The 13,058-nt window shown below is 40.4% G+C and overlaps 1 protein-coding gene across 1 annotated transcript; it reads left to right on the forward strand.

The window, feature by feature from the left end:
- Window positions 1-256: 256 nt before the first annotated feature.
- On the forward strand, window positions 257-11,167 carry PTHLH (parathyroid hormone like hormone). The gene is made up of 4 exons (XM_070407816.1): window positions 257-747; window positions 944-1,069; window positions 6,793-7,215; window positions 10,749-11,167. Exons 2-4 carry the CDS (start codon window positions 966-968, stop codon window positions 10,756-10,758), a joined length of 537 nt encoding a protein of 178 aa, XP_070263917.1. The 5' UTR covers window positions 257-747; window positions 944-965; the 3' UTR covers window positions 10,759-11,167.
- Window positions 11,168-13,058: the final 1,891 nt, after the last annotated feature.

Raw genomic sequence — 13,058 nt, forward strand, 5'->3', positions numbered from 1 at the left:
TCCTCCGCTTGCAGAGCGTTCCCAGCGCCGGGCTCCCCTCCGCTCGCTCCGGCCAGCGGGCCGCTCCGGCCGCCGCCGCCCCCGCCCCCGCGCCCTCGCTTGCCCCGCGCGCGTTCCTCGGGCGCCACCTCTTTGCGACTCGCTCACTGCTCCGCAGGTTGGCCTCCTAGCGAGCGTGTGAACCTTCCTCCGCTCGGCTCGCCACTCGCCTCCAACCTGCGTCGCTCGGCCAGCGCGCGTCCCCGCCCGGAGAGCGGCCGCCACCGCCCCTTTGCGCCGCGCTGAGCCCGCCCTCGCTGCCACCTGGCCCTCCTGATCGACGACACACGCACTTGAAACTTGTTCTCAGGGTGTGTGGAATCAACTTTCCGGAAGCAACCAGCCCACCAGAGGAGGCAGACAGACAGCTATGCGTATATATGTGGGTCTCCTTGCAAGTGGCTCTGGAACCAGACGGCCCAGTGCGCGGAGAAGCTGACTGCGGAGGACGAAACTTGCTTCTCTGGTTAGGAGGGGCTCGCCCTGCTCCTCGAGCCCAGCAGCAGCGCCGGCCAGATTAATTAGCCATTGCTATGGGAGACGTGTAAACACGCTCGCTGCTCATCATTGATGCATATATAAAACTATTTCATTTTGGTTATTATTTCAGAGGAAGCGCCTCTGATTTTTTTTTTTTTTTCCTTTTTGGTCCCTTTTTGCCTGTGTGGTTTGGCAAAAGCACAGTTGGAGTAGCTGGTTCCTAAATAAGTAAGTGTTGAGAGGCTTCAGAGAAAGTTGCTTTTCTTTTTCTTTTTCTTTCTTTCTTTCTTTTTTTTCTTTGCAACTTGGGAGATGCCCTTGATGTTGAAGAGGCTATTTGAGATCCGGCTAAAAAGGGGAGCGGGGTAGTTCGGCAGATGGAGATTCCGGACTGACCCTTCCGGTCCTTTTCGCTCCGTCGCAGGTCCTACCAGCGAGAGGAAACGATGCTGCGGAGGCTGGTACAGCAGTGGAGCGTCGTCGCGGTGTTCCTGTTGAGCTACTCGGTGCCCTCCTGCGGGCGCTCGGTGGAGGAGCGCGGCCGCCGGCTGTAAGTGCCCCGTCCTCCCCAGGGCGCCAGGAGAGGGCTGGGGAGGCCAGGGGGAGAGGCCGCCAGGCTGGGGCGCTGCCCGGGCTCACGGCGGTCAGGGATGCTCCTCGCCCGCCCGAGTTAACTAGCGAGCGGGGAGGACCGGCTACCTGCTGGGGGCTGAGCCCGGGCCCTCCACCCCAGCGGGAGCCTGGGGAACCTCCAGGAAAGACAGGCAAGAGACACATTTGATGTGAGTTTCCAGAAGAGGGAGCGTTCTGGATTTTTTTTTTCTTTTAACAGAATCTCCTCTAAGCAAAGATTCTCTGCCTCTAGTGAAAGAAAAAAGTTGCTTTCGGGGTTTGAAACCTTGAGGCATCCAAGAGGAAGCTGAGGGATCCAGGGGAGCGCATATGTCTGTGTGCACGTCCGTACATACTGAATGTGGGTGGCAATTGGTGTGTGAAAAGCAAAAACCTTGCATCCACTTTTATAATGAATGACATATTTTAAGCATATAAAATGGGACCACATTACATAATGAAGGCATATTATATAAGAAAGTAGTAACAACTTTGCAATGGCACAATTCCAGCTTTAGGATTGATACAGTTCAGCAACGCTGGCGTGCTTGGTTCCAAATGAGTATTAGGTGCGGAGACTTTTCTTCTGGGAATTATTGCTAACAGTTCTTTAATCTGGAGCCACAGGTCTATGGGTGTGCACTGGACACTGAAAACTTGTATTCTGGCCTTCTCATTTGGTGATCCCTTTAAGGATAACTTTGACTTTAAAATAATCATCTATCCGAGTACACCAGATAAATATCACTATGTTGTCTGACTGCAAAGATGGAAGAGTGGTAGAGTAATAGTGTCTTCGTCATCTATTGGACCTAGCTGTTCACTAACGTGTGTAACACTGTCTTTGGGTATCTTTAAACTGCAGACTCAGTGTTCAGGATGAGAAAACCATAAAGTCTGAGAACTGAGAAGAGTTTGCCTCTGGAGAAGGAATTAGGGGAACTTTTACACTAACAGTAAAAATAGCAGCATCTGATATTTACAATCAAGTTCCCGGTGCTTCCTTGTGAATTCCCAAAGGGGTACAAACAGGCAACAGTTGTATACAGCCCCTTGATCTATTATTATGAGGGCAGAAAATCCCTAAATGAAATTACTGTAGACATGTCTGAACCTTGGCACCAAAATGAAAATCTATTATGAATTTCCTAAGGCAAATTGTGTAGAATATTGTACTGCAGATAAAGCAGCATTGTATTCTTCAAATCGACGTTTTGTGGATGTATTTCTGAAAATTATCTTCAGGCTTTTTGCTCATTTTGAGACTTGTATTAAATTCTGTTATTTAAAATCCATATATAAATATAGACAAAGAATGAATTTTTTTGGAAGAGTGAATTTTTAAAAAGCACACTTAAATACTGTATTTATTTGGCCAAGAAATACTGTCTTGGAATCCAGCCAATTTTTCTTTAAAGTTGCTTAAGAAATACCTGTTTTCTTTTTTGAGAAACAGTAAATGGACCATGATTAAATCCACAGTTATGGCATTAAAATAGTGCTAACTGTCCTAAAGGCTATTTTTAACTCTTTTTGTTGTTGTTGCACCTTGCAAAATACACATTTTAAAAAACCATTTAGCAGCCAAAGACTCTGTTATAGTTTTGTTTGTGGGTGAAATATAATATTGTAGTCAAACACTCACACTCAACAGATGGTAGTAAAACTACCACAGAACATTCTTATAATTAATGGCTAATAGATCATCACATTACAGCCATGTGTTTTTTTTTTCCATCTGAAATCAGTAGATGAAGACGCTTCATCAAATTATTATAGCCAAATGGAGTTTAAAAAACAAGTCATTATTTTTGCTTTGCTGCCAAGTAACAATAAAACAAAACATTAGTCCTCTATTATGCTAAATAAGCCTAGTTTCTTGAAAGAAATTTTAACAATGGATCAAACCATGTTACTTCCTAGTTACTTTTCACACCAAGTATTAGGGAAATTGCTTTAGATGGTTTTCTAACTAGGGGCTAACTTTTAAAGGAGAGGAAACTACTACTACACCAATAACACTGTCTGTTGAGCCATGCAAAAGAGGCAATACAGGTTTGTGAAACCTTTGAAACTGTGAATCCAAAAGGCTTTAATTAATGAAGCTAGAGCATGAGTAGATTGGAGGTTGAAAAGGGGTTACTGTCCAGATGAATATGGCTTGCAACAGGTGGCAACCTTTGTGTTTAAGTTAGAGGTGGAACCCCAACAGATTCAGAAATCTAAAACATCATTGGCTGATCTGCTGGGGAACCAGACTGGGTCTCTTCCACTTAATGAAAAGCATAACTTTGGACTGAGTCATTTGGGTTGGAAGGGACTTCTGGTGAGTCATCTTAACTCTAACACCCTAACCCTGAGTCTTCCTTGTACCACAGAACTTTTCTTCTCAAACTCAGACTCCTTCTTCAGGAGCCTAGCATCGGCACAAACTGCTGCTTCCTCTGCTGGGAGAGGAATTCCCATCACTCTGTTTACTCCCGAGTTCCTTGATGGTTCTTTAGAAATTCAATCTTCCCTGAAAACTCCCTTGAGGGTGATTTTTCTTTAAAACAGCTATATTTTGACTGAATTTAGAGTTATCTATGTTAAGCAGTTCCCTCACATTTTTATAATTCTTTTTTACAATAAGCAAAGGAGACCATGAATATAACATACTTGTTTTTCCATGTTGGAGCTTAGGTATGTAATAAGTTCCATGTGAACCACTGTGCTCTGTAATGTTTACAGGCCTATATGCCTGTAGCAGACTAGTATTGAGGCCATATTTACAACTTCAATATTTCAGGATCATCTAAATTGAAATCCTCCTTAATTTGAATGCACTGCTCACTAATTATGTGTATCTGGTTCGTACAGACTAGTCCTTTATCCTTGTGTCAGTTTCTGTCTTATTTTGAAAAGAAATAGAACATTCTATGGACCTTATTCCTTATTAAGGAATAAAGATACTATTATAATCCTGATCCTCTAATGCAGTTGCCCAGTTAGACATTCATCCCTCACACTTGTTTAAATACAGAAGTCTTTGAACCACTAAGTAAATTCTGTAACAGCATTTCAGATTTAGCATTGAAGAAAAGCTGCATTTTTCTAATATATTAGCAATTACCCCTAACCGGCAGAAAGAACTTTTGTACCTCACAAGAGATATTCTGTTTTAAACGGGACAAAGTTGTGCCATATTGTAGGCTTTTTCTGAGAGAGAAGGGCAGAATGATCCCTCCTTTTCCCATGAGAACCATCCTGGGAAAGTGCAGGACTTGAATTAGGAGGGCACTGTGACTCCCAGTTGACAGGCTGGCCAACATGACAGGCATATATGCCAGTCACAGGGGGCATGAGCAATGTGGCTTGATTAGATCAGGCCAACCATTAAAAGTTTTGGCTTCAGGTTAAGCTAGAATGGGTTGTATTATACATTTGGAGAGCAATACAGATGGGATGGATATCTGCCAGGAATCGAGAAAGAAATAAAATGACTAAATGCTATAAAGGAACGTTGGTTAAGAACTTTTTAATGTGACATTTTGCTAAAAGATGCTTGTTAAACTGCAATACTTAGGAAATATACAATTGTATCAGTCCTATTCTTTAAAAAATATTAGAAGATATGAATGTATTATACCAAAGCCTCAAATTTATAGGTTATTAAAAGTTTCCAGAATACTAACTATTGCCACAAAGTAAGTGAATTTTAATCTAGTCACATGTGGCACCTTCAAAAAGGAAGAGAGACTCCTTCATGCCTCATTTAAACTGGGCTCCTGTTAAATTCCTTTCCATTAAGTCATGTCTTTTTTTTGAACAAGCTTCATGGCTTAAAGTCAGTCCACGCACTGAAATACTAAAAGGAAGCTGGCATTCTAGCTAGAAGGTCCAGAGAAATAATGAATGTTTTTTCGTGGTTTACCCTTCTTTGATTCACAGTGTAACTAGACAATCTCATTCCCTCCGTGAAAATCCAAACTCTAGGTCTCCCAGTTCATTATTTTGGTGATGAAAATTGATGTTTTGGAGCAATAAGCTTGGTCTTTAAGGAAAGTGATAAATTGCTGTCCACTTGCCCATTGTCACGGTTCCCACCACAGGTTTTTCACTCTCTGCCTTTTCTTTCATGTTTTCTCAACATACACTTCAGCGTCAGCAGAAGAAAGGGTTGAGGAAGGTAAAAAGCAATGTTGGTTGTGAATCAAAAGAACTCATTGGTGGGACCCTGGCTCTGCCTGGTTTCATTGTGTGGGCAAAGGTGGGGCATTTTTCTCTCTACACCTCACCTTCCCCATCTGTAAAAAGGAGGATTGTGCTATTTGTTATTGTCATATTTCTTTGAGGAGGTAAAGAAGCTTGTACTAGTGAAAGCAAGAAGGGACCCAAATGCCACTGTGTCAGGAGAGTAAGGGTACATGGGATATAGCCTTGTGAAGTACCCTCAGAGACCTTTGAAAATGAACCACTTTGGCCGGAGGTTTATGTCAATGGTAGACATAGGCACAGTTGACGTTGGCATAATATGACTGACTAATGTATGTCATCCTTAAATATGTTTAATGCCATATACACAGACTAAGAGAAGAACTCATGGGTGGATGGTTAAGCAAGAGCCAGGGTGACACCTAAAAGAATTGATGATAGCAAATTAGGTTATTCTTTTTCCACTATATTTTTATGAGATTGTTGTTTAAATAGAAAGATTATATCATATATGTTTGAGGAGATACTTTTAAGACAAAGAACAAGTAGAAAAAGTGAATTTCTTAACTAAGTACTAAGGATAACACCCTCTGAAATCCCTAATTTTTAAAAAAAAGATGCACAGAAGAAATAAAATGATCTCACTTAATTTAAACACACAAAGAAGTCCATTTTAAAGAGACCACCCAGTACTTTCCAGAAAATTATGCGTGCTCTCTCTGACAGTTGGCCTTCACATATAGGTTCTTGGTAGCCTGTAGTCTAATATGTTAAAGTTCAGTCTGTTAGGCGGTTTCCTAGACAGGCTTCACTGCTCACTTTATCCTTCAGTCTTTGTTTGCTTTTGCTCTTACAGCTCGCTGTTCTTTGAGATTCAGTATGATTATTTTCTTAATGGGGGAGCAGTGTGTGTGTGTGTGTGTGTGTGTGTGTGCGCGCGCGCTCATGTGCATGTGTGTGGGTACACACATACACACACACACACACACACACACACACACACACACCTGGGGCAAGTATTCAGGTAAAATCAGCCTCCTTTCTATTTCCCAGGCTAGGACTTTGGATTTATTTCCCCACCACGGCTCTGGAAAATGTAAAAAGCAGTTCAGTGGTTTCCGTCCATTTCTGAGAATAACTGAATCATATTTAAATAGAGAAGGAAGCACCGAGATCACTGAATCTGACCCCTTCCTTTTAAATAGATGGAACCAGGAGGCCCAAGAATGTTTGTGTTCTCACCCAGGTCACAGACCTGGTAAGCGGCAGAGCGGGTACTCTGAGCCACAGCTGTTACCTGCCCTTCCACTCTGGCCCCTTCCCTGCTGCAGAGCTTGCTCCTCTTGCAGCCTGTGTCCTGTATGGGAGCAACTGGAAAACTAAAGGGCATTCCTCCTGTCTAAGTGGTTTCTACCAACTAACATTTCATTGTTTCCTTTCTCTCCTGCTATTTTTTTTTCCTTAAAGCAAAAGAGCCGTGTCTGAACATCAACTCCTCCATGACAAGGGAAAGTCCATCCAAGACTTACGGCGACGATTCTTCCTTCACAACCTGATCGCAGAAATCCACACAGCTGAAATCAGAACTACCTCGGAGGTTTCCCCCAACTCCAAGCCTGCCCCCAACACAAAGAACCACCCCGTCCGATTTGGGTCTGACGATGAGGGCAGATACCTAACTCAGGAAACCAACAAGGTGGAGACGTACAAAGAGCAGCCACTGAAGACACCCGGCAAGAAAAAGAAAGGCAAGCCTGGAAAACGCAAGGAGCAGGAAAAGAAGAAGCGGCGGACTCGATCGGCCTGGCTACATGCTGGCGTGGCTGGGAGTGGGCTGGAAGGGGACCACCTGTCTGACATCTCCGGGACATCGCTGGAGCTCGCTTTCCGGTAACTGGCTTCTTGGCCCAGAGCCTCTCCTTTGCTCTCTCAGCGGGGGGGAGGGGGGTGCAGTTTCCCTCTGCCTTGGCCTGGACAAACCTTCCTGCCCTCCTCCAGCCCCCTGCCCCCATCAATCACTCCACAATTTAAACCTTGCAAAACCAAGATGACTCAGAATATTGTCTGACTTCAAGCAGGGTCCTCCTGCCCCCATAGCATGGGGCCTTCTAACCCATTTCATCTCACTCTCCAACACCAATATTTTAGTACTCCACTAAATAACTTCATTTCTTATTCAAGCTTCCGAAGCTAAGGCTTACCTTCATTATTTGCTTGAGAAGTGTATTCCCCCCCCCCCCCAACACTTTAACAAACTTTCTTGATCATTTTTCATTTCTTACTTTTTTTTTTCTCTTCAGGGGAGACATAGAAGGCTTTGATATGCTCTACAAAAACTATAGATCAGTATCTTACTATAAATAATCCTGAGACATTCACATTTTATTTAAGTTTATGTAATTAAATTTTATATTAAACATACACTTTACATTTATTTAAATTTAACTCTGGTTTCTACCAGTTTATAAGAAGAAAATCATGATTTCTGGAAATTTTTAAGTATTGGCTTGGGAAGGATATGTTTTTCTCATGTATCTATTTGTCCACTGGCCAACTGAGAAAGTTTTCTAGGATATTGCAATAAGAATAATAAAACTTCACGGCGATGTGGCTGGTTTGTCCTTAGCTCGTAGCTGGAGGCAGTAATGACATTCACAGACTTTGGAGCCAAAGACCTTAGCTTTAAATTTGGGGTCTAAACGTTAAAGTTCAAAACCTTGGACAAGTTAGTTAGTCTTTCGAAGACTCTCTCTCCTCTTCTCTGAAATGGAGATAATAATTGTACCAACCTCTTTGGGTTGGATAAAGATGAAATGAGATTGCGTGGGTTAAATGCCTGTCATAGAGTAAACAATAAGTTGCAACTTGTTGTTCTGGCCCTTTTAGGCATGGTTCTGATTGTTCACTCTACCTATCTGTTTTAGTGTGTGTGTTTCTGTGAGGCAAAAAAAGGGCAAATAGTAATTGCATTTTATAACCTAGAAAACCAAGGCACTCCCCGGTGAAAGGACTGCGCAGTCCTGGGAACTGGGATAGGTAGTCCTCAGCACTGATTTATTTCCCCATTTCCTGGCACATAGGCCAGAGCTATTAGTGCTGCCCCTTGATCTATGCATTTCCACTGATAGGAGCTGTTTTGTTTTTTTACTTTCCAGTACAGCACTTCTATGGGGTTTGAAAGAAAGAGGAAAACAATACACGCATGCATCCTATGCAGCTGATGATTTCATTATTTAAGGGGTCCCCTGTTCCTTCTCCAGTTCTTTCCTCTCACTAGAGATAGGACCACAGAGTGATGTTTCAAAGGGGAGTTTGAACCTATTTACCATCACGTCTCTCTTTGAGTTAAGTGAATAAAACCCAGAATTAAATAGCGTATAAAATGATAACTATATTGGATTAGTAGTACAGCTTCAGTAATCAATGGGCAGTGGCACTAGTGAAATCTTTTGCACAGTGAATGACCTGTGCTGCCAGTGTCTCATGGATCTGTGAGGAGTAACAGGCCTTATACATGTTGGCTCAATGCAGGTATTCAGTGTACTTTAAGATATGATCCTAACTGTACTTATTTATAACTAATGCAAGGCCTCTATTGCCAGAACCTATTTTTATCCATTCTCTCTCTCTCTCCCTCTCTCCCTCTCTCTCTCTCTCTCTCTCTCTCTCTCTCTCTCTGTTAAAAACAGAAGTATACATACTTTTTATGGATTTTATACATTTACAATTTGCAATGCTCTTAAGTATCCAGAGAATTAATGAAAATCAGCACTCGTCAATTCTTATTCCAAAGTTATCCTTATGTTAAAGTAGAGCTAGTAAAACTTAGGCAGTGGCCTAATTAAATCCAGACTTAGGACGGAAAGAAATAGAATGTTTCTGCTTCTCCTTTCTATTCCCTGGTTGTGAGGAACGTTCATGGAAAGCACTGTTTGTTTGGCAGCCAGATGTTGGCACTCTCCCAATACAACCCAACAGAGGTGCAGGGAAGAGTGGAGAGATTTAGCAGTGTATTGATGAGAACATCTGGGGCCATGTAAATTTTGTAGTACAAATAGAATCTTTTCAGAATAACTACTTTAAAGTTTTATAAGCAACTAAACGTTTATTATTATCCTCTCTTTAGTCTTTGCATTATTATATGATTATCTGAGAGGTCTGAAATGGCAAGCAATGAACTTTATTATAATACCTATCTTAGTTCTTAGTAGAAATTGCTGAGCAAAAACTGTCTGGCTTCTCTTCATGGACCACTCTGTGGGAAATACATAGCTTTAAACTTAGGAAATTTTGATGTTGCAAATAAGATGTCCAGATTCAGTAGGACTCATTTCATTGAGAACATATGTTTTGCCTTGGTATATATAGATTTAGAAATAATATAAAAGTTTTCAGTATTCAAAAGAGCTAGGACTCTAAAGCATCACACATGTATAATAAACATACACATATATTTCTAGGTCATATTTTATGTTTTTCTTGGCTATTCTAATACATGTCTTTATGAAAGGGAAATCAAAAGGAAGGATAACAAGCAAACTGACTGGGCAGTGTAAAATATATTAAATGATCTTTCCTTCGGCCCTTTCATTTGCTCCTTTTTTCTTTTCTAAGAAAATAAGTGTTCAAAATGCTATTCATTCCATCCTTGCTTGTGCTATTTTATACTTTTAAATCAATTGATTCTTATTATCTAATGTAAAATAGGCTTTCCAAATTTTCAATGCAAGATCCATTTAAAAAACAGCAAAATAATAAACAAATAATTCTATTTTAATTTTGGCTTCAAAAATTAAAATCCAATGACAGTTTCATTCATTAGTGTTTAAAGGACAGTTAAGAAAATGATAGATGTCATCAAATCATTAACCAAACATAGTCTGTTTAACTATGCATCCTTCAACATATACCCTAGTCACGCACTTTTGATTACCCTCACAACAGCCCATTATCTTAGCAAGAGATTGGCCAAGTGCAAACCTGGAAAAATAAGACACCAGTGGATCACCTACATCAGGTATCACTGCGGAATAAACCTCTAAGCATGATGGATTGCACAACCTAGCTTTATTTCCAGATTCCCAAGTGTGTGCCTTCCCTTCCCAAACTTGCCAATTGTTAGCCTTGGAAAATCTCACAGGGTCTCCTTTTTCTGACCGAGAATACTTAGAAATGCAAGCCTTTCTCTTCTGGATTGTATTGGCCATTTGGATGGATTAATGACTGTGGTAGAGGTTTTAGAGAGTCAGATGGAACTCCAGTCACCTCTTGGTATTGGTGTTGGAGAGTGAGATCAAAGGGTCCTTAGATCTATTTCTATGTGATTCTATGTTCCTTAATTTATACCATTTATTTTATGTCTCTTCATTTGTAAGAGTAATTAACCTATTTTCTCTTCTTCTTTCCCTTCCTTCTCTTTTCAGGAGGCATTGAAATTTTTGCAAAGACCTGCAGAAGACATATTACAGCATTCTGTAATAGTGAACATATGGAAAGTATTAGAAATATTTATTGTCTGTAAATACTGTAAATGCATTGGAATAAAACTGTCTCCCTCATTGCTCTATGAAACTGCACATTGGTCATTGTGAATATTTTTTTCCAAGGCTAATCCAATTATTATTATCACATTTACCATAATTTATTTTGTCAACTGATGTATTTATTTTGTAAATGTATCTTGGTGCTGCTGAATTTCTATATTTTTTGTAACATAATGCACTTTAGATATACATATCAAGTATGTTGATAAATGACACAATAAAGTGTCTCTATTTTGTGGTTGATTTTCATGAATTCCTAAATATAATTATCCAACCTGATTTTCCTCTGTGCATGTAAAAATAGCAGTATTTTAAATTTGTAAAGAATGTCTAATAAAATATAATCTAAATTACATCACGACTCAGAAGATGAATTATGTCCTGCAAGATTTATAATAGAAGGAACACTCTGTAATTTTTACACTGTGTTTGATATGGCCTTGAGTTTAATATATTTATATTGGTACATAGTCCAACATTTTCACATTAGCTTTAAGTTTAAAATCACTTAAAATGTAGTTCATCCAAAATTTAAGTTCAATTCAATAGAATAGCTCAACTACCTAGATGTCATTTCATGAAATATGTCCAATTTGAAGTGAAGACGGGAGAGGGGAGAGGGGAGAGGGGAGGGAGAGGGGAGAGGGGAGGGAGGGAGGGAGGGAGGGAGGGAGGGAGAGAGAGAGAGAGAGAGAGAGAGAGAGAGAGAGAGAGAGAGAAAGTCAGGGGAAAAGATTAATGACACATAATCCAGAGAGTCAGCCAGAGCTGGAAAAAAAGGGGGCGGGAGGAGAGAAACAGATCAGGAACCTTAAGGACAGGGGTAATTTTAACCAATGTAAAGTTTGATTTATGAGAGTTTGTTCCTATTGGTAACAATTACAAGCGCAAGAGAGCTATTTGAGCATTCTACCTATTAATGTTTCTAACCAGAGAAAGGAGAGAGATTTATGTTTGGGAGATACGTGACAACTCAAAGGGCCTTCACTGTGAAGACTGCTTTCCTGTTCTACCACGGTTGCAAACCACATGGGCGGAACATCACATGCAATCCCTTTTCCATTTTGAGTATCATCCTACTTGTTCCTACCTCCATGTTCAATTGAAAACACAAACATCTTTCCTTGTACAGAATATTTTTTTCTGTAACTGCCTACAGCAGGGGTGGAGAACTTCTGGTCCGCAGGCCGTAGAAGGCCCGCAAAATCATTTGGTCTGATCCTGCCAACGCATTAGGGTGAGTTAATTAAATGTTTGACCAAATAAGGCAGACTAATTTTTAAGTTGATAATTTTGTATGGCCTGCAAATGATGTTGTAAATATCCAAATGGCTCTTGGCAGAAAAAAGTTTCCCCACCCCTGCTTAGGACACATCAGAAAAACAAAACACAACAAAACTAAAAGCCTAGGAATCAAGTAAGCACATGTTCAGGAAGCATTCTGTTTATGCCGAATATCCTGGTAGATATTTATAAGATGTTTGGGGAGGCCCAAGAAGTCAAATACTATAACTGCCCTCAATACTCCCTCATTCCAGTGAGCAGCTTACAGATTCATATACATGAAACAACTAAACACTGTAGTCAAGAAACTATTGAAATGATACAAAAGTCTATGAACATTTTACAAAGGAAATAAATAACGGGGAGATTAGTCTGAGCTGGATGTGAGAAGGATAATGTTTTGGGAAGGAGTATTCTAACACTGAACTTACTCATATTTTTATTTGAGTCCCATTGCCTTCAAAACAGGACCCATCTTACTATTTCTTGGTAAGAATTTTGAACCTATGTTAGCAAGAAATACGAGAATTTGTGCTTAGCTTCACTTATGAATTTGTTGGACATGGTTTCTACACCTAAGGAATACTCAGAAGTTTAAGACCAATACATCAAACCCATATAAAGCAACTAGTCCGGAGTGTCTTAAAAGCAGATATAACCACATTTTACCAAACCCCACATGAAATTCTAAATCTTAAGATTGCACCAAATCCTTATAAGTTGGTCACATGAAAAATATGTTTTTTTAAACTCTAGTTTAGTAATTACTTAGACATTAAATCAAGGAAGCATCAGATTCAAGTCATCTTCTACAGTTTTTTCTTCACAAATAGCCCATGCCTGAAAAGAAAAGGGGGAAGAGGGAATGTAGGGACTTATAGTTACCAATTCTCACCAAAGCGTTAC

Source organism: Myotis yumanensis, unplaced genomic scaffold (genome assembly GCF_028538775.1).
Source record: "Myotis yumanensis isolate MYYU_CA2020_CCGP unplaced genomic scaffold, mMyoYum1.0.hap1 SCAF_3, whole genome shotgun sequence".
Classification (NCBI taxonomy): Eukaryota; Metazoa; Chordata; class Mammalia; order Chiroptera; family Vespertilionidae; genus Myotis; species Myotis yumanensis.

Bases quoted from the DNA above. Each gene is read 5' to 3' on its own strand.
- PTHLH (XM_070407816.1), top strand. From the start codon at position 966: ATGCTGCGGAGGCTGGTACAGCAGTGGAGCGTCGTCGCGGTGTTCCTG. The intron at 1,070-6,792 runs GTAAGTGCCCCG...TTTTCCTTAAAG, and splicing joins GAGGAGCGCGGCCGCCGGCT to CAAAAGAGCCGTGTCTGAAC.